The 22,137-nt window shown below is 43.1% G+C and overlaps 1 protein-coding gene across 16 annotated transcripts in view; it reads left to right on the top strand.

Moving 5' to 3' along the window:
* Positions 1–21,175, top strand: part of GOLGB1 (golgin B1) — a 76,243-nt gene extending 55,068 nt beyond the window's left edge. For 14 of the 16 annotated variants that reach the window (XM_088837461.1, XM_055437922.2, XM_055437755.2 and 11 more), the window contains 8 exons: positions 1,706–1,884; positions 9,463–9,628; positions 9,815–9,952; positions 13,879–14,034; positions 14,917–15,014; positions 15,460–15,594; positions 19,397–19,502; positions 19,761–21,175. In XM_088837461.1, the coding sequence (XP_088693587.1) occupies positions 1,706–1,884; positions 9,463–9,628; positions 9,815–9,952; positions 13,879–14,034; positions 14,917–15,014; positions 15,460–15,594; positions 19,397–19,502; positions 19,761–19,895 (1,113 nt within the window). In that variant the 3' untranslated portion in view covers positions 19,896–21,175. The remainder of the gene's footprint in view (positions 1–1,705; positions 1,885–9,462; positions 9,629–9,814; positions 9,953–13,878; positions 14,035–14,916; positions 15,015–15,459; positions 15,595–19,396; positions 19,503–19,760) is intronic. The other 2 variants (XM_055437650.2, XM_088837454.1) reach the window with 2 other exon arrangements.
* Positions 21,176–22,137: the final 962 nt, after the last annotated feature.

Here is a 22,137-nt window from a genome sequence, read left to right as displayed (position 1 = left end):
CCCTTTTAGCTTACATTGTGGTTCAGGAGTCCAAAGATTCTGATCCTTGATCCTTTTTATGTGATCTAGTTCTCTCTCTGTTTATCTAGTTCTATCTCTTTCTCTCCCTCCCTCATGTCTCTCTCTTTCTCTGGAAATACAGTTGGACCTTGAACAACTTGGCTTTAAAATGCATGGATTCACTTATACATGGGTTTTAATGCTTGTGGGTGGGACTTACCAACTGTGAGTTTCAGCTCATGGTTATCTTGCTGAGCTTTTTGAGGGCAGTCCGCATGTTGATATCTTTAGTTCCTCTTGGGTTAGTCAGATTTTCCAAAGAAGTCTTCGTTTCCTGCGTGGATGGTAAAGACCTCTGTGCCAGAACTCTTCAGGCTGAGTATGGGAAGGTCTTCTAATATGCAGAAAGCATGCATTCACTTGATCACCCTGGTGCTGGAGCAGTACCTTTACCTTCAACTGTTCCATAGTCCAGAGGCACTCCTTCAACCTTCTCTAAAAGAAAAAATTCTAGTTGTCTGTCAGAGTAACAAAAAGTATGAAATCGGGAGTGTTTTTAGGAATATTGTTGTTCTTAAGCATCTTTCATCTGATCCTCCTTATTTCAGCTATCACCTCCTCGCTACTCCCATCACCATCTTTTCCAGAAAGTACCTGGTGCTGTTAATTCCTAAGCCTTTTGAAGAGTCTGCTGAGTAAGTTCTGTTGGTTCTTGACTTTCCCTACTGCCATCTTAAGACTTGCCATTCCCAGATCTGTTAAGTCAGTTACCATTTATACATCTACTTTTTAGCTTCCAAAATTATTGTTATTGCTGCTGAATCCTCTCTTGTTGTTCTTATGTTTTATGCTTATAAAATGTCTTTATTGTAGCTTTAGTGATATTTCCAGATGCGTGAAAGAGATATGTGTTCAGGGCCCCCGTCTTTGCCCTGACATCCTCACATTACTTCTTACTGCCAAGCTTTCAATGAATATTGGGGGTAAAGGGTTAGAAGATATATCTGGAATGCAGGTTTGTTAATTAAAGGCAAGTTCATCATCATCAACACCGCCACTGACTTTTATATGTGGAGCGTATTAATTTTCTTGTCAATTCTCATAATCTTTATAAGAGGTACTATAATTATCTTCATTTTATAGGTGAAGGAAATTAAGGCTTAAAGAGTATGTGAAACATGCGCACTATGTGGGCAGGATAGCTGACTCCAAATTCTAACTGTTCTTAAGCACTGGGCCTGGGCATCACTGCCTTCTTTATAATCAACATCAGCTATGGTAGAATTAAGGTTGATATTCATGAACCAGAGTTTAGAAGCCTAGCCAGGGCACATGGTTAAATAGAAAGCCAGTCTAACTTTATACTTCTTATCTTAGGGAGTTGCCACCCCCAAGCAGCTGTAAGTCCATTGTCTATCCCATCTCCAGAGTTTTAAATCTAGAATCAGCTTGGGACCTCAGGGCCAGGGGACTGGCGTTGAAGCTGCAGTAGTTGTCTGGGCTTTGCTGCCTTCATGGCCGCTCCATGGGGAGATTCCCACCAGCCTGGCTGCGTGTATTTCACCACATTAGGGATTCATGATGCAATTATGTCAGTGGATTATTAGGTGTTAGTAGTCTATTGTGATGTTGACTGACTTAGCAGGGAGCTAGCTAAGTGGATGAAATGTGATAAATCACCCTGTTACTTTCCTTTTGGTTAAAGCTGAAGGAGTTGAAGAATCTGCAGCAGCAATATTTACAGATTAACCAAGAAATCACTGAGTTACGTCCACTGAAGGCTCAACTTCAGGAGTATCAAGATAAGACAAAAACATTTCAGATTATGCAAGAAGAGCTCAAGCAGGAAAACCTCTCCTGGCAGCATGAGCTGCATCAGCTCAGGTATAGTGATCTCTGCTTTTTAACCCTTTCTGTTGTTGTTCGTTGTTGTTCAGTTGGGAAGTCATGTCTGACTCTTTGTGACCCTGTGGACTGTAGCATGCCAGGCTTCTCTGTCTACTATCTCCCAGACTTTGCTCAAACTCTTGTCCATTGAGTTGGTAATGCCATCTAATTATCTCATCTTCCGCTGCCCTCTTCTCCTGCCCTCAGTCTTTCCCAACATTAGGATCTTTTCCAATGACTTGGCTCTTCAGGTGGCCAAAGTATCTGAGTTTCAGCTTCAGCATCAGTCCTTCCAAAGAATATTCAGGACTGATTTCCTTTAGGATTGACTGGTTTGATCTCCTTGCAGTCCAAGGGACTCTCAAGAGTCTTCTCCAAAACCATGATTCAAAAGCATCATTCTTTGGCATTCAGCTTTCTTTATGGTTCAACTCTCACAGGACTGTTGGAAAAACCATAGCTTTGAATATACAGACCTTTGTTGACAAAGTGATATCTCTGCTTTTGAATATGCTTTCTAGGTTTGTCATAGCTTTCCTTCCAAGGAGCAAGCGTCTTTTAATTTCATCGCTGCAATCACTGTCTACAGTGATTTTGGAGCCCAAGAAAAGAAAATCTGTCACTGTTTCCACTTCTCCCTGTTCTGTTTGCCATGAAGTGATGGGACCGATGCCATGATCTTAGTTTTTTGAATGTTGAACTTTAAGCCAGCTTTTTCGCTCTCTTGTATCCTTGTCTAGAGGCTCCTTAGTTCCTCTTCACTTTCTGGCAGTAGAGTGGTATCATCAGCATATCTGAGATTGCTGATATTTTCCCCAGCAATCTTGATTCCAGCTTGTGATTCATCCTACAGCCTAGCATTTTAAATGATGTACTCTGCATATAAGTTAAATAAGCAGAGTGACAATATATAGCCTTATGATACTCCTTTCCCAACTTTGAACTAGTCTCTTGTTCCATGTCCAGTTCTGTTGCTTCTTGACCTGCATACCATTTTTTTAAGAGACAGGTAGGGTGGTTGGAGAAGGCAATGGCAAGCCATTCCCGTACTCTTGCCTAGAAAATCCCATGGATGGAGGAGCCTGGTAGGTTGCAGTCCGTGGGGTCACTAATGGTCAGACATGACTGAGCAACTTCACTTTCACTTTTCACTTTCACACATTGGAGAAGGAAATGGCAACCCACCCCAGTGTTCTTGCCTGGAGAATCCCAGGGACAGGGAAGCCTGGTGGGCTTCCGTCTATGGGGTCACACAGAGTCGGACACAACTAAAGTGACTTAGCAGCAAGGTGGTCTAGTATTCCCATATTCTTAAGAATTTTCCACAGTTTGTTGTAATCCTTTTAGTTTTTCTTTTATTATTATGAAATATTTATAGATTTCTAGAGAGTTGCAAAATAAATAGTACAAAGAGCTTTCATGTACGAGTTGCAAAATAAATAGTACAAAGAGCTTTCATGTACAGTTTCCTCCAGTGGTAATATCTTACATCACTATAGTTCGATTTCAAAACCAGGAAATGGTCATTGGTACGATTCAAAGACCTTATGCAGATTTTACCGATTAGACTTTCACTCAAATATGTGTATAGTTCTGTGCAACTTTATCATATGTGTGGCAGTCATGTAACTGCCACTGCAACAAGATACACAACTGGCCCATCATCACGAATACGTCCCTTGTGCTATTAGTTTATAGTCACTCTTCCTGTCCCTCCCATCTACACATCTGTAACTTCTGGAAACCACTCACCTGTTTCTCCATCTCTATAATTTTGTCACATTCTGAGAATTTTTTAGTATGTAACCTTTTGATGTGAGAGTTGGACTGTGAAGAAAGCTGATCGCGGAAAAATTGATGCTTTTGAACTGTGGTGTTGGAGAACACTCCTGAGAGTCCCTTGGACTGCAAGGAGATCCAACCAGTCCATTCTAAAGGAGATCAATCCTGGGTGTTCATTGGAAGGACTGATGCTAAAGCTGAAACTCCAATACTTTGGCCACCTCATGCAAAGGGTTGACTCACTGGAAAAGACTCTGATGCTGGGAAAGATTGGGGGCGGGAGGAGAAGGGGACGACAGAGAATGAGATGGCTGGATGGCATCACCGACTCTGTGGATGTGAGTTTGAGTGAACTCCGGGAGTTGGTGATGGACAGGGAGGCCTGGCGTGCTGTGATTCATGGGGTCGCAAAGAGTCGGACATGACTAAGCAACTGAACTGAACTGAACCTTTTGAAATTAGCTTTACTTATGTATAATGCCCTTGACATCCGTAACATCTTTGCATGTATCAATACTTCATTATTTTTATTGATGACCAGTATTTCATGGTATGAATGTACTGCTTTAACCATTCATCCATTGAAGGTCATGTGTTGTTTCTAATTTTTAGCTACTATAAATAAAGCTGCTGTAAACACTTGTGTATAGACTTTCATATGGGCAGTAAGTTTTAATTTCTCTGAGATAACTGCCCAGGAGTGCAAATGCTAGGTCATATAATAAATATGTTTAGTTTTTAAAGAAGCTACAAAACTATATTCCAGAATGACTATTATTTTACAACAGTATATGAGTGATCCAACATTTGATATTGTAACTGTATTTTAGTTTTTAATAGGTATGTAATGCAAAGAGTTGACTCACTGGAAAAGACTCTGATGCTGGGAAAAATTGGGGGCGGGAGGAGAAGGGGACGACAGAGAATGAGATGGCTGGGTGGTATCACCGACTCGATGCACATGAGTTTGAGTGAACTCCGGGAGTTGGTGATGGACAGGGAAGCCTGGCGTGCTGTGATTCATGGGGTCACGGAGAGTCAGACATGACTGAGTGACTGAACTGACTGACTGACTGACTGACTGAAGGAATCTCCACACTGTTCTCCATAGTGGCTGTACTAGTTTGCATTCCCACCAACAGTGTTAGAGGGTTCCCTTTTCTCCACACCCTCTCCAGCATTTATTGCTTGTAGACGTTTGGATAGCAGCCGTTCTGACTGGCGTGAAATGGTACCTCATTGTGGTTTTGATTTGCATTTCTCTGATTATGATTGATGCTGAGCATCTTTTCATGTGTTTGTTAGCCATCTGTGTGTCTTCTTTGGAGAAATGTCTGTTTAGTTCTTTGGCCCATTTTTTGATTGGGTCGTTTATTTTTCTGGAATTGAGCTGCAGGAGTTGCTTGTATATTTTTGAGATTAATCCTTTGTCAGTTGCTTCATTTGCTATTATTTTCTCCCATTCTGAAGGCTGTCTTTTTCACCTTGCTTATAGTTTCTTTGCTGTGCAGAAGCTTTTAATTTTAATTAGGTCCCATTTGTTTATTTTTGCTTTTATTTCCAATATTCTGGGAGGTGGGTCATGGAGGATCCTGCTGTGGTTTATGTTGGAGAGTGTTTTGCCTATGTTCTCCTCTAGGAGTTTTATAGTTTCTGGTCTTACATTTAGATCTTTAATCCATTTTGAGTTTATTTTTGTGTATGGTGTTAGGGAGTGTTCTAGTTTCATTCTTTTACAAGTGGCTGACCAGTTTTCCCAGCACCACTTGTTAAAGAGATTGTCTTTTCTCCACTGAATATTCTTGCCTCCCTTGTCAAAGATAAGGTCTCCATAGGTGCATGGATTTATCTCTGGGCTTTCTATTTTGTTCCATTGATCTATATTTCTGTCTTTATGCCAGTACCATACTGTTTTGATGACTGTGGCTTTGTAGTAGAGCCTGAAGTCTGGCAGGTTGATTCCCCCAGTTCCATTCTTTCTCAAGATTGCTTTGGCTATTCGAGGTTTTTTGTATTTCCATACAAATTGTGAAATTATTTGTTCTAGCTCTGTGAAAAACACCATTGGTAGCTTGATAGGGATTTCATTGAACTTATAAATTACTTTGGGTAATATATTCATTTTCACAATATTTATTCTTCCAATCCATGAATACGGTATATTTCTCCATCTATTAGTATCCTCTCTGATTTCTTTCACCAATGTTCTATAGTTTTCTATATATAGGTCTTTTGTTTCTTTAGGTAGATATATTCCTAAGTATTTTATTCTTTTTGTTGCAACGGTGAATGGAATTGTTTCCTTAATTTCTCTTTCTATTTTCTCATTATTAGTGTGTAGGAATGGAAGGGATTTCTGTGTGTTGATTTTATATCCTGCAACTTTACTATATTCATTGAGCAGCTCTAGTAATTTTCTGGTAGAGTCTTTAGGGTTTTCCGTGTAGAGGATAATGTCATCTGCAAACAGTGAGAGTTTTACGTATTCTTTTCCAATTTAGATTCCTTTTATGTCTTTTTCTGCTCTGATTGCTGTGGCCAGAAAAACATCTATTTCTGCTTTATTGACTATGTCAAAGCCTTTTGACTGTGTGGATCACAATAAATTGGAAAAATTCTGAAAGAGATGGAAATACCAGAACACCTGACATGCCTCTTGAGAAATCTGTATGTAGGTCAGGAAGCAACAATTAGAACTGGACATGGAATAACAGACTGGTTCCAAATAGGAAAAGGAGTGTGTCACGGCTGTATATTGTCACCCTGCTTATTTAACTTATATGCAGAGTACATCATGAGAAACACTTGGGCTGGAGGAAGCACAAGCTGAAATCAAGATTGCCGGGAGAAATATCAATAACCTCAGATATACAGATGACACCACCCTTATGGCAGAAAGTGAAGAGGAACTAAAGAGCCTCTTGATGAAAGTGAAAGAGGAGAGTGAAAAAGTTGGCTTAAAGCTCAACATTCAGAAAACTAAGATCATGGCATCTGGTCCCGTCACTTCATGGGAAATAGATGGGGAAACAGTGGAAACAATGTCAGACTTTATTTTGGGGGGCTCCAAAATCACTGCAGATGCTAAGTGCAGCCATGAAATTAAAAGACGCTTACTCCTTGGAAGGAAAGATATGACCAACCTAGACAGCATATTAAAAAGCAGAGACATTACTTTGCCAAAAAAGGTCCGTCTAGTCAAGGCTATTGTTTTTTCCAGTAGTCATATATGGATGTGATAGTTGGACTGTGAAGAAAGCTGAGCGCCGAAGAATTGATGCTTTTGAACTGTGGTGTTGGGACTCTTGAGAGTCCCTTGGACTGCAAGGAGATCCAACCAGTCCATCCTAAAGGAGATCAGTTCTAGGTGTTCATTGGAAGGACTGATGTTGAAGCTGAAACTCCAGTACTTTGGCCACCTAATGCAAAGAGCTGACTCATTTGAAAAGACCCTGATGTTGGGAAAGATTGAGGGCAGGAGGAGAAGGGGATGACAGAGGATGAAGTAGTTGGATGGCATCACCAACTCAATGGACATGAGTTTGGGTGGGCTCCAGGAGTTGGTGTTGGACAGGGAGGCCTGGCGTGCCGTAACTCATAGGGTCACAAGGAGTCGGACACGACTGAGCAACTGAACTGAACTGAACTAAAAGAATATTGTGTCAAGTTGCTAGTATAAACCAAAGAAGAGGTGCACGGTTTAAAGGCTTGTTTTTTGCAGCCACTTGTTCCTCTTGAAACTTCCTGACGGAGATTCTGAAAGAAGACTTTGCTGATAAAGTTGACCCTTAGGGAAGAGAATAAGAGGGAGAAAAAAATGATTTCTAGTCTATTTATTTTTTTTCTTCCTTCATTTTCTCCATTTTCACCATTCTGTTAGCCTTTCTTTCTTTCCCTTCCACATTTAAACAGTTTTGAAGGAAAGAAAAATTATATGTCAAGTGGCTGTGAGTAAATTATAAGAAGGAAAGGAACACATTTTACTTCACCTTTAGAAGGAAGAAGACATGAAGACACAGATTTGATTCACTGACTTTAGGACCAGTTTCTTTGCTGAATATCTTTTTAAAACAGGATCCCTGTCTTTCTCTTGAAATACTTTCGAGAAATGAGCTTTCCAAACATGAATAAGCTGGAACATCTCATTCAGGTTTCTATGGCACTGGCGTTGGCTAATCAGAAGAGCCTGGATTTATGCAATAACCTTTCTCTTCTACTTGTTATTACTGGTTTGCTTATTCTGCTCTGGTTCCTGTACTCTCTTAAGGGATAATGAGGTATAGCCCGTTTATAGCTGTTCTCTTAAGTGATCAGGTTGTTCCTTAGCTCCTAGTCTCCAATGAGGGTCTCTCCAGACTGTAACTACTTGTCCATCTTTCAAAAAAAAAAGTTATTTGAAGCTTTAAGATAAAAGATCTGTGATATTTTTTGTGCATTCTCACTCTTATACTCCTCCTTTCTTATTCTCTCTCATTTTTCACAGACAAATATCGGAGAAAGCGTATTAGAGGATTTCTGTGTCTTTTCCATATAGTGGCCTTGTCATAAAAATTCATTTTAGTTTCTAAGTTTTATTATTCTTCCTTTTGGAAAAAAAAATCTGACTGTAATCTAAGACACCTTTTGACACAGCAGGATTCTTTCATAATAGGTTTATGTCCTTTAGAAAAGAAAGGACCATTTTACCTAGCTTCTAGAGAAAAAGACAAAAATGTCTGATGTAGTTCAAACAAATCCTTGTATTATTGGGAAAAATAGAGACTAGTCAAAGTAAAGAGATGCTGCACAAATTTGATTACAACCCCCCTTTTTTTTTTCAGGCATAGTGTAGAGAGAAGTAGAACTAAAGAATTTGGCACAGAGGCAGTTTTGCTAGTTCTGCAGAAAATTAGCTGGAATCAAATAGAAGCTTCCCTCCTGGTCAAATTCAAGGGATCAATAAATAGCAGCAGTTTATATTTAAATCCTTGGCTCCAGAAACCCTGCCCTCCTCACAGGAAGTCATCAGATGATTTGCCTCATACTGGCAGATGGACATGTAGCTTGCAGGAAGCTAATGCTTCCTGGGTAGTGGTTACCTCTAGCAGCAATCAGCATTGGAATTACTCCCCTGTGTTTGGTGCATGACATATAGTATCTCATTAAATCATCACAATAATTCTAAGGAATAGATCATTTATTCCCATTTCACCAGTGAGGCTCAGAGAGGTTAAGTAACTTTTACTCAAGGTCTCATGCCTAGTGTAGAACAGAGCCAGCCTTTGAATTGAACCCAGCTCCTTCAGACTCTACAGTGGCATCCTCATAACCCTGATGTTGTTCTAAAGAATTACAGTGGTTTGCATTGCTTACAGAGTAAGTTTTATTTACTGTGGTGTTCAGTGCCCCACAGGGTCTGACTTCTTTCTTCTTCACCGGCATTTCCTGCTCTATCCACTCTCCACGCTATGTACTACAACAGTTCCAAAACTCACTATGTTTATTCATTCTTGCGCTTTTTGTTCTGTTCTCAACCTGGAACGCTTTTCCCATTATGGAAATCTGACTTATTGTTCAGGGTTCAGATCAAATACCTGCTTTTCTGTGAAATCTTCCCCAGTCCTGCCAGTTACAGTTCTTTTTTAAGTTCCTCTTCATCATCTTGCTGCACAATTCTTTTTATAACATAAATTTCACTCTGGTTATGTATTTTCGACTACACCCCTACAGCCCATTACGTGTTTTGAATATGTAGTTATTCATCTTTGTCTCACAATTATATTTTTGCCCATGCCTATTTCATGTTTTCTCTAGGGTGGAGAAGAATTCCTGGGAAATGCATGAGAGGAGAATGAAGGAGCAGTACCTTATGGCTATCGCAGATAAAGATCAGCAGCTCAGCCATCTGCAGAACCTTGTGAGGGAATTGAGATCTTCTTGCTCACAGGCTGAGACCCACAAAGTGCAGTACCAAAGACAGGTGAGTAATTCCAGTGCTGATTGCCGCTTGGAGGAAACATTAGCTTCCTGCGGGCTAAGTGCTCATCTTCCACTATTAGGCACGCTATCTGATGACTTCCTGTGAGGTGGACAGGGTTTCTGGAGGGAAGGATTTAAGTATGCACAGTGTTAGGAGAGAGTTTCATCAGTGTTTATATCCTGGCAGGCATCCCCAGAGACATCAGTTTCCCTCAATGGATCACAAAACCTAGTTTATGAGACAGAGCATCTTAGGACTCAGCTCAACGACAGCTTAAAAGAAATTCACCAAAAGGAGTTAAGAATTCAGCAACTGAACAGCAAGGTATGTGTTCCCTGCTAGCCTGAAGTTCAATTTCTTGTTTCCATGACTAGAAGCAAGAAGGTAAGTAGAAGCTATTTAAGCTTAGGCTCTAGCTCTATTAGAAGACAGAAGTTTTACCTTTCTCCGAGCCTGATTCCCTCACCCTAAAGCACCAGACAGGGCCATTTCTTTTCCCTCACCTTTGCAGAGCCCTTGGGAGTGGTTTGGAGAAGCCCATTCAATAAGAATGATAAAAGCCAACTACTTTAGGAAGGCTTCCTACCCAACATCATCTACCTGTAACTCCTCACAAATCCTCCAGCAAGCCCCCTTGGATTTCTCACTAGTGTGTGGCAGTAAAGAGTCTCAGGAAGGAGGCTTGCATATGTGATTAGACAAAGCGATAGAGGTGAGGGGTCTGCTCTTCATTCTATTCAATTTGTAAGCTTCCTCACTGTGTATCTAATGTTGTGGAATTAAAGAAGCCAGTTTGCTTTTTCCTGAACCCTATGCTGGTCACTCTAGACACTCTAGGAAGCATTCTGGAGTAGATGGACCTCGTTCTATGGAAAGAACTGCTTTGCCATCTGGTCTCTAGAGCAAAGGCCAAGGCAAGAAAAAAGAAAATTATTCTCAGTGCCTTTTCATATCTGTCTTCTCCCCTCATCCATTCTTTGGCTCCTCACCCTTCATCACCTGCTTCCCTTCCCTCACCATCTTGTGAATTGTTATACTCCTGTTGTCTCTGACTAGTCAGATTATTCTCTGGCACCTCACCTGGTTCTGCCTTCTTCAGAGGAACCCAGCTAGGTAGTTTATGTTAGTGCCAGGAGGAATTTGAGTGATCATTTAGACTCGGGGATCCAAAAATTAGCTTTGAGGAGGGCTATCAATATACGTCCAAAAATTATTCACAAATGATGTGTTTGTGTGTGTAAGTTTTTCATCACAAAAACTCAGGCATTCACCAAGGGATCTGTGATCCAAAAATGGTAAAGATCAGTAGGCTCTACACAGATGAGGAAATTAAGGCCCAGAGATATTAAGTAATTTGCCCAAAGAGTTAGCAGCAGGTCAGTCTGGGATAAATATGGTAATGTACATGGAAAACACAGTGCCTGGTTTGTATAGAAGGCACTCATTCAGTTCAGTTCAGTTCAGTTGCTCAGTCGTGTCCAACTCTTTGCGACCCCATGAATCACAGCACGCCAGGCCTCCCTGTCCATCACCAACTCCCGGAGTTCACTCAAACTCATGTCCATCGAGTCAGTGATGCCATCCAGCCATCTCATTCTCTGTCGTCCCTGTCTCCTCCCACCCCCAATCCCTCCTAGCATCAGAGTCTTTTCCAGTGAGTCAATTCGTCACATGAGGTGGCCAAAGTATTGGAGTTTCAGCTTTAGCATCAGTCCTTCCAATGAACACCCAGGATCGATCTCCTTTAGAATGGACTGGTTGGCTCTCCTCGCAGTCTAAGGGACTCTCAAGAGTCTTCTCCAGCACCAAAGTTCAAAAGCATCAATTCTTCGGCGATCAGCTTTCTTCACAGTCCAACTCTCACATCCTTACATTCAGTTCAGTTCAGTTCAGTCGCTCAGTCGTGTCCGACTCTCCGCGACCCCATGAATCACAGCACGCCAGGCCTCCCTGTCCATCACCAACTCCCGGAGTTCACTCAAACTCCTGTCCACAGAGTCGGTGATGCCATCCAGCCATCTCATTCTCTGTCGTCCCCTTCTCCTCCCGCCCCCAACCTTTCCCAGCATCAGAGTCTTTTCCAGTGAGTCAACTCGTCGCATGAGGTGGCCAAAGTATTGCAGTTTCAGCTTTAGCATCAGTCCCTCCAATGAACATCCATGATTGATCTCCTTTAGAATGGACTGGTTGGATCTCCTTGCAGTATAAGGGACTCTCAAGAGTCTTCTCCAACACCACAGTTCAAAAGCATCAATTCTTCAGTGATCAGCTTTCTTCACAGTCCAACTCTCACATCCATACATGACCACGGGAAAAACCATTGCCTTGACTAGACAGACCTTGGTTGGCAAAGTAATGTCTCTGCTTTTTAATATACTATCAAGGTTGGTCATAACTTTCCTTCCAAGGAGCAAACGTCTTTTAATTTCATGGCTGCAGTCAGCATCTGCAGTGATTTTGGAGCCCAAAAAAATAAAGTCTGACACTGTTTCCACTGTTTTTCCATCAATTTCCCATGAAGTGATGGGACCAGATGCCATGATCTTTGTTTTCTGAATGTTGAGCTTCAAGCCAACCTTTTCACTCTCCTCTTTCACTTTCATCAAGAGGCTTTTGAGTCCCTCTTCACTTTCTGCCATAAGGGTAGTGGCATCTGCATATCTGAGGTTATTGATATTTCTCCCAGCAATCTTGATTCCAGCTTGTGCTCCTTCCAGCCCAGCGTTCCTCATGATGTACTCTGCATATAAGTTAAGTAAGCAAGGTGACAATATACAACCTTGACGTACACCTTTTCCTATTTGGAACCAGTCTGTTGTTCCGTGTCCACTTCTAACTGTTGCTTCCTGACCTGCATACAGGTTTCTCAAGAGGCAGGTCAGGTGGTCTGGGATTCCCATCTCTTTCAGAATGTTCCACAGTTTATTGTGATCCACACAGTCAAAAGCTTTGGCATAGTCAATGAAGCAGAAATAGATGTTTTTCTGAAACTCTCTTGCTTTCTCCATGATCCAGCGGATGTTGGCAATTTGATCTCTGGTGCCTCTGCCTTTTCTAAAACCTGCTTGAACATCTGGGAGTTCACGGTTTACATACTGCTGAAGCCTGGCTTGGAGAATTTTGAGCATGACTTTACTAGCGTGTGAGATGAGTGCAATTGTGCGGTATTTAAATGTTGTTAAATTCAACTAACATTGAAATATCAGAGACTGATAACACTGTTAACTCTGGCAGAGATAGTTGCATTTTTTAAAGTAGGTTAATTGGTCACAATGAGTTGGTAAAATTACAGACCCTTTGTCAGGGGTATTTTCTAGGAGTTTTCAGGGGGTGCTATGGTGGGGAGACTCCGAGCAGATCCTACCCAGTTCCTCTTTCAGCCTAGTCAGTTGTTTCCAAAAAGTTCTGCCCTTCATAGCTCTTAACACCTCCTCTTTCTATAAACTAGATCCCATCTCAGCCTTGTTATATTTTCTCTCCTGAAGATTAGACTGTGAATCACTCTGGGCATTTGTCTTTCTAGGATGGTACTTGAAACTGCAGTGAATAGCAACTTAAACATTTTTCATGTAAATATTTTAGTGGGGTAAAACACCAAAAGGTACACAAATCACAAATACAGCATGGTATATTTTCACGAAGTGAGGATACCTGTATAAGCAGCTCCCAGATCAAGAATCAGAACATCTCCATCCCTAGGGTCAATCATTCACTTATTCATCATTCAGCAAACAAATAACTGTTATCTACCTTCTGTGAGCCTAGCCATATGCTTGGTGTTGAGGATACACAGTGACCCCTTATGGAGTTCATAGTTTCGGGATATTAAAGCTTCCACTAACTAGGTCCCAGCTAACTAGGAGCACTGCTTCTTGGACTCTAACATAGGTCATAGCAGATGGGCTGTCAGCATAGAATGTCTCCTCTGCAAGACGCCACCCTAATTCTTTCCGTGGATGCTCAGACTTTGTTTATATCTCTACCTGATTGTGGGGCTTCCCAGGTGGCTCAGTAAAGAGTCTCCCTGCCAGTGCAGGATGCAGGAGATGCAGATTCGATCCCTGGATCAGGAAGATTCCCTGGAGGAGGAAATGGCAACCTGCTCCAGTATTCTTGCCTGAAAAATCCCATGGACAGGGAGCCTGGTGGACTACAGAGTTGTAAAGAGTCAGATATGACTGAGCATGCACACTGCCTACTCCTAGTGAAACAGTCCTGTGGGCTAGTGCTTATCGTCTCTCCTATTTCAGTTCTCCCAACTGCTGGAAGAGAAAAATACCCTTTCTATTCAGCTCTGTGACACCAGTCAGAGTCTCCGTGAGAACCAGCAGCACTACAGTGACCTTTTCAGTCACTGTGCAGTCCTGGAGAAGCAGGTTCAAGAGCTGCAAGCTGTGAGTGAGAAGGTGAGCAGCTGGGGAAAGTGTTGGGAAATTGAGCACAGATGATAAAGCATAAAGCACAGCATCGAAAAGGTTGATGTCTCAGGCTGAAGATTAAATAGGTGTGATGGAAACAGTGAGGAGAGGAGTGGAGGAATAAGGTCCAAGAAAAACTGGAGAGTGAATGGATTGGAAGGACAGAGATCATCAGTGAGGTTCAGTTCAGTTCAGTCGCTCAGTCATGTCCGATTCTTTGCGACCCCATGGACTGCAGCACACCAGGCTTCCCTGTTCATCACCAACTCGCGGAGCTTACTCAAACTCATGTCCATTGAGTGAGGTGGTGGGAGAGAAATAAAAGTGAGTGGTAAACAGTGATGACTGAGGCTTTTGGAAGGCTTTTTGCTTCAAGTAATAGGGAAGCTGTAGGAAGATTTGGACCTGAGAAACAAAACTGGCAGAGTTGTTGACAGCAGTGGAGAGGAGAGGTCATTGAAGTTGGTGAAGACTGGGAATGCACGGGGAGGGGAGTGGGACATGGCAGGGGGAGGAGAAGGGAGGGGAGGAGCGGCTGAATCGGGCAGGGACCAGAGTGGCTTCTGGAAAGCAGATGGGGCTCCACTGGGAGAAAGTGGGATTCAGTGACAAGCCTTCAAACTTTTGAGAGGAGAGATTCAAGAATGAGAATCTGGAGGAAAATCTAATGAAGAGTTGTATGTAGGAGATTTAATCTATTAGAGCAGAAGATTCTTACTTCTAAATCTGAACTTGAAGAGAGTGATAACAGAGGTATTCCTCTCCAAGATTTCTCTTTTTTCTCCAATGCCTCAGCAAGTTCTCATTTTGCCTAAGCACAGTTTCTTGAGTGGTTTCATCACTGAATTACTAAACTTATTCTTCTTCCAGGGGCCACTCAATATAGATGTTGCTCCAGGAGCTCCCCAGGAAAAGAATGGCGGTCACAGGAAAGGTGATGCTGAAGAACCGAGCGAGCCACAGCTCAGGTAGGGGAGCAGCTCTCAACCCTGGAGGGTGCGCTGTGCAGGCAGCACTTGGGCAGTCATGTAGTTAGAACAGGAGTCCACTGTGTGGATTAAATGTGTCTTCCTATCTTTCTGGCCTCACAGGATTAATGTGAGGATTATAAAGTAACAATTATAATAACAAGTTGTGTGTGAGTAGTTTGTGAAACAGACCCTCCCTACACACACGCATCTTACTAAGATTATGATATTCAAATGAGAGATATTCAGAAATCCCTAAAATCTCTTACGGCATTTCCTGCAGCTTTATTTAATCTGTTGACAGGCATTCTTTTAAAATACTCATTGTGTTTGTACAGCCTTCTATAAATTTCCATGCTTTGTAACCTTGGGAAGACTTCGAATCCCTGTATCAGCAACTCTGTCCTGCATCTAGTAATGATGTTGTTTTCCTTTTGTCCTGAAGCTTTTCTGAGGCCCAGAAGCAGCTCTGCAACACTAAACAGGAGATGAACGAATTGAGAAAACTGTTGGAAGAAGAACGAGACCAAAGAGTGGCTGCTGAGGCTGCCCTCTCCATGGCCGAGGAGCAGATCAGGCGGTAAAGGACTGAGGGACAGAGCCTCTCTTCACTTCTGACCCTTTCTGATTCTCTGTGTGTGTGTGCTTAATCGCTCAGTCATGTCCGACTCTTTGTGACCCTGTGGACTGTAGCCCACCAGGCTCCTCTGTCCATGGGGATTCTCCAGGCAAGAATACTAGAGTGGATTGCTGTGCCCTCCTCCAGGGGATCTTCCCAACCCAGGGATCAAACCCAGTTCTCCCACATTGCAGATGGATTATTTACCGTCTGAGCCACCAGGGAAGCACAAGAATACTGGAGTGGGTAGCCTATTCCTTCTGTAGGGGATCTTCCCAACCCAGGGGTCGAACTAGGGTCTCCTGCATTGCAGGTGGATTCTTTATAGCTGAGCTACCAGAGAAGCCCTTTTTGATTGTACTTGTGTGCATTTCATGGCCAGACTTGGGAATAAATAGGATCTAGCTCTCATCCTGAGATGGGTACTGTAGCAAGAGTGGGCTAAAGACAAGCCAATGTAATCCAAGCTCAGCCCATCCACAATTCCCTCTTTGGCCGTGATGCAGAATGGAAATAGAGGCAGCTAATCGAGTGCTGCCTCCCCAGACCTGGCACTGCTATTGTCCTGTTAGCACCTGATACACACTCCACAATGCCTATGAACTCAGTGGACTTGCCATTTAAAAGCAGCTCACCAGTGCTTACAAACATCTCATCCTTACTCAGCCTAGCCTACAGACAGTGACAGACTGACCTGCATGGTATCAGACCATGCTGTCTGCATCAATGCTGCCCCTAAAAAGCTTATCTTATGGAGGAACAGACACAGAAGGGGTCCTGTGCAGCCAGTCGGGCTCTCATGAGGAGAACAGGCAGGATGGAGCTAGGCAGGGCACATTGAGTTTCTCTTTCCAGGCTCACAAATCAGATTAAAGTGTTCCTTCACTCCTGAGAAAAGCGTGGACCCTGTAAAAAGAATGCAGGAGTTTTCAGTTCAGTTCAGCCGCTCAGTCGTGTCCGACTCTCCGCGACCCCATGAATCACAGCACGCCAGGCCTCCCTGTCCATCACCAACTCCCGGAGTTCACTCAAACTCATGTCCACAGAGTCGGTGATGCCATCCAGCCATCTCATTCTCCATCGTCCCCTTCTCCTCCCACCCCCAACCTTTCCCAGCATCAGAGTCTTTTCCAGTGAGTCAACTCGTCGCATGAGGTGGCCAAAGTATTGCAGTTTCAGCCTTAGCATCAGTCCTTCCAATGAACACCCAGGATTGATCTCCTTTAGGATGGACTGGTTGGATCTCCTTGCAGTACAAGGAACTCTCAAGAGTCTTCTCCAACACTACAGTTCAAAAGCATCAATTCTTCGGCGATCAGCTTTCTTCACAGTCCAACTCTCACATCCATACATGACACGGGAAAAACCATAGCCTTGATTAGACGGACCTTGGTTGGCAAAGTAATGTCTCTGCTTTTTAATATACTATCAGGAGTTTTAGGCTAATCAATATCCCTTCATGTTGAGGAAACATCAGGAATAGAGTTCCAGCCTCCCCACACAATTAAGAAGTGCATCCCTCTAGGCAAATGCTTGATCAAGTGTGTGCTGTGTTACTTGCACACACTTGATACAATTCTCGTGGGTTTTTTTTTACTGAAGGATAATTGCCTTACAGAATTTGCTGTTTTCTGTCAAACCTCAACATGAATCAGCCATGGGTATACATATATACCCTCCCTTTTGAAACTCCCTCCCATCTCCTCCCCATCACACTCCTCTAGGCTGATAGAGAGCCCCTGTTTGAGTTTCCTGAGCCATATAGCAAATTCCTGTTGGGCTATCTATTTTGGCCACCTCATGCGACGAGTTGACTCACTGGAAAAGACTCTGATGCTGGGAAAGTTTGGGGGTGGGAGGAGAAGGGGACGACGGAGAATGAGATGGCTGGATGGCATCACCGACTCTGTGGACATGAGTTTGAGTGTACTCCGGGAGTTGGTGATGGACAGGGAGGCCTGGCGTGCTGTGATTCATGGGGTCGCGGAGAGTTGGACACAACTGAGCGACTGAACTGAACTGAACTGAACTGAATGGGAGATCGATCCTGGGTGTTCATTGGAGGGACTGATGCTGAAGCTGAAACTGTAATACTTTGGCCACCTCATGCGACGAGTTGACTCACTGGAAAAGACTCTGATGCTGGGAAAGGTTGGGGGCAGGAGGAGAAGGGGACGACCGAGAATGAGATGGCTGGATGGCATCATCAACTCTGTGGACGTGAGTTTGAGTGAACTCCAGGAGTTGGTGATGGACAGGGAGGCCTGGCGTGCTGTGATTCATGGGGTCGCGGAGAGTCGGACATGACTGAGCGACTGAACTGAACTGAATGTAAGTTTCCATGTTACTCTTTCCATACATCTCACCCTGTCCTCCCCCCTCCACATGTCCTAGGTCTATTCTCTATGTCTATTTCTCCATTGTTGCTCTTCAGTACCATTTTTCTAGATTCTGTGTATATGTGTTAGAATATGGTATTTATCTTTCTCTTTCTGACTCACTTCACTCTGTATAATAGGTTCTAGGTATCTACCTCATTAGAACTGACTCAAATGTGTTCCTTTTTATGGCTGAGTAATATTCCATTGTGAATATGGACCACAACTTCTTTATCCATTCATCTGTTGATGAATATCTAGGTTGCTTCCATGTTCTAGCTATTGTAAATAGTGCTGCAGTGAACAATGGGATACATGTTTCTTTATCAATTTTGGTTTTCTCAGGGTATATGCCTAGGAGTAGGATTGCTGGGTCATATGGTGATTTTACACCTAATTTTTTAAGGGATCTCCATACAGTCTTCCGTAGTGGCTCTATCAATTTACATTCCCCACCAACAGTGCAAGAGCATTCCCTTTGTAGACTTTTTGATGAAGGCCATTCTGACAAGTGTGAGATGATATCTCATTGTAGTTTTGATTTGAATTTCTCTAATAATGAGTGATGTTGAGCATCTTTTCATGTGTTTGTTAGCCATCTGTGTATCTTCTTTGGAGAAATGTCTGTTTAGGTCTTTTTCCACTTTTTGATTAGGTTGTTTGTTTTTCTGGTATTGAGTTGCATGAGCTGCTTGTATATTTTGGAAATTAATCCTTTGTCAGATGCTTCATTTGCTATTATTTTCTCCCATTCTGAGGGTCAATTCTGTTTCTGTGAGAAGCCATTGAGTGGATAAAAACAGCTTCTTCATTAAACGGAGAAGTTCCAGTATTAAATAAATAAGCAAATTAGCAAAAAATGAAACAGCAATAGAGGCTGTAGTTCAGTTTAATTGTGAAAACCCCACAAAAACCTTTCTTGAATTCTTTTGCCTATTAGATTTTAATAAACAGGGAAAAAATTAAAAGAGTTTCTCTGAGCCAGGCATAGCAGGAAAAAAAGAGCTTGAGGTTTAGAGACACAGCTGGGTTTTGAATTCTGGCTTTACATCTTACTGGATGTACCATTGTGGACAAGTACTTTTTACCTCTTTAAGTCTTACTTTGAAGATAATAACACCAACCTTAAACCTGAGGATTAAATGTATGTAAAGCAGCTGATCCAGCATCTGATACACAGTAGTCGGTCAATTCTTGGTAATTATTACCATCTCTACTGCTACTGAAAGAAACCTGTCTACGCTTTCACTCCAAGCTTGGGGATGGGGCCATGGGAGCTGCAAGTCCCTTACACTGCATCCCATGGCAAGATGTCCAGGGTGATTTCACCTGATCAGCTTCTCATGCCATGAACCAATGCCTCTTTTTTTTTTTCCTCAATTCAGGTTGGAGCATGGTGAATGGGACTCTGCCCGGTCTCCTATCATTGGCTCCTGCGGCTCCCAGGAGCAGTCGCTGTTAATAGATCTTACAAGCAGCAGTTGTCGGAGGGTAAGAAGGGAGAAGGGTGAAGAGAGGGCACTGTGCTATCAGATGGGCTGGCTGTGTTGAGGGCAGGGGTCAAGGAGAAGGAACATGGGCCTGAGACTGGAAGGGTATGGAAGACTGAAGGAAACTATTGGGATGTACCAAGCTGCTGGCCCCAAGGAGCTTTCCTCTCAGGATACCTCTTCTCTGCAGTGGTTGGAGAAGGAAACAGGGCAGATCTCTCTAGGGTGAAACTCTCTGACTTCCGCATTTTCTTTTCAGACCCGGAGTGGTGCTGGATGGAAGCGGGTCCTACGTTCACTCTGTCACTCCCGGACAAGGGTGCCCCTGCTGGCAGCCGTCTACTTTCTGATGGTTCATGTCCTACTCGTTCTGTGTCTCACAGGCCATCTGTAAGCCTGGTTTTCACCTTCTGGACCACTCCCCCCAGAACCTGGAATTCCCTCACCTCTGCCATCAAAACCATCAGTTCCAGAGGAACAGTCTTCCCACTTACAGGTCCTCTTCTCCAATTCTCCACAGAAAGTGCCTGTAAAAACAGAGGTGGATATGAGCACAGGTTAGAGCTGCAGAGGCCAGTGATTCTGCTTTCTCCTACTGCCCACGGCCTGACACTTCTGCATTGGTTATTGAGCCCAATATTTGTTCAGGTTTTGCAGGGCCCTGATATTTTATGGTCCTGTGAAAGATGCTGAGCAATGTCTTTCAGCCAGGAGGATGGTTCCAATAAACCTAATAATCGGAAGTCCAGTATCATTCTGATTGATAGTTTCTTTTCCTCATGTACCTTATATTTTCTCCCACTTCAGAGAGGATGTGGACCTGCCATAAACATGGCAGGGGGAATGTTCCAGGGAACATTATCTCATAGGATATCTAATTAGGTCTCTGGCAAAATAGAGTCAGAGTGGAAGAACTCCCCAGGGGTGTTAGCTGTTGGATCACAGAGGAGGACAGCATCTCCTTCCCTGGCTGTTCAGACATACTTGGAGTGAGACTCATGGTGTCCTGGACTATATGGTGAGGATCCCACTGCTTATCCCTTGATCATCACATGTGTACTGAGGTATGAAGTGGCCAGTGCCTTTCCTTTCACTGAAAGGCAAGAGGAGCTGACTATGGACGGTGGAATTCATTGCTCATCATTCCTGTGTTATCTGGATAAGCCTCGAATGTGGGCCCTAAGATAGTACACTGGGAACCCCTAAGACAGTACACTGGGAACCAGCCCTAGGTGAGGCACTGAATCCTAGCCAGGGAGATCGGACTGGTGTGACAGCCACCCCTAGCCTCCTGAAGTCCAAAGCTGCTTTGCAGTTGGTGACACTTAACTCCAGCTTCTCCACATGTTGTCATCTGCCCTCTGTGATAACAGGGAGCTGAAGAAAATAGAGGGAAACTATAGAGAAGACAAAATATTTAAATCCAAGCCTGAGCATGACAGCCAGGTTTGAATTCCGTTTGTGCCTATTCCCCGGCCCCAACCCTTACCGATTGGTTATTTTCTCCTTTTGCACATGTCCCCTACCTGCTCTCACTACCCAAAGAGGAGAGAGAACTGGTGGACACACTGATCTGCTCTAATCCTTTGTTCTGTGGTGACCAAATCATGGTCACAGCAACCCAGGAACTTTCCTGAACAACTGTAAAATAATAAAATTATTTTCAGAATGAAATATTGTGGTGGTGTGTGAATGTATGTATGCACAGGAGGTTACATATATGTGTTTGCTTGCTGAGGGGAGGAGGGAACATAGAGGAAGTAGGGATGGGGTAGCCAGGAGTTAATACAGAGGTAGAGAGCTGTGCATAGCCAGGCTTCCTTCTCACTGGCCAGCATCTGGCTGCGTGTGTATTTCTAGACTTAGCTAGATCTCAGGTGGTGAAATGGAGTGAGCAGATGCCATTCTAATACTGAACCAAACAAAGCTGAGCCTTTGGGCATGAGAATCAGGCAGGTTTTTGCCTGGGCCTGGAAGAACTATCTGGTGCATATTGAAAATACTTGATCCCTAGGGATACCTCTGGGTAGTAGAGTAGGGAAGGTAAGTCTCAGGGGAAAAGCAGGATGGGCATTATTATTTGTTTATATCAAGTCCAGAAGCTCCAATACTTTGGCCACCTGATGCAAAGAGCTGACTCATTAAAAAAGACCCCGATGCTAGGAAAGATTGAGGGCAAAAGGAGAAGGGGGCGACAGAAGATGAGATGTTTGGATGACATCACTGACTCAATGGACATGAGTTTGAGCAAACTGGGAGAGAGTGAAGAACAAGGGAACCTGGCCCACTGCAGCCCACAGGGTCGCAAAGAGCAACTGAACAAAACATCAGGTCAGTGCTTGAGAAAAGCTAACTAGCTTTCTCAAGGTACAAGAAGTAAATTTTGAACCACGTCTATCTGACTAATTTAAAGCCCATGCTTGCTGTGTTTTACTGCCTCATAGGAGTGAACTTGGGACATTTGCAGGTTGCTTTTTTTTTTTAATTGAAGTATAGTTCATTTACAATGTTGTGTTAATTTCTACTGTACAGCAAAGTGATTCAGTTATACATATTTTTCACGTTCTTTTCCATTATGATTATCACTGGATATTAAATATAGTTCTCTGTGCTATACATTAGGAACTTATCATTTA

Source organism: Moschus berezovskii, chromosome 1 (genome assembly GCF_049115385.1).
Source record: "Moschus berezovskii isolate FMDL1 chromosome 1, NW_MosBer_1.0, whole genome shotgun sequence".
NCBI classification, from domain to species: Eukaryota; Metazoa; Chordata; class Mammalia; order Artiodactyla; family Moschidae; genus Moschus; species Moschus berezovskii.
The sequence above is the reverse complement of the archived record's forward strand: the minus strand, read 5'-3'. Positions and strand labels throughout refer to the sequence as shown.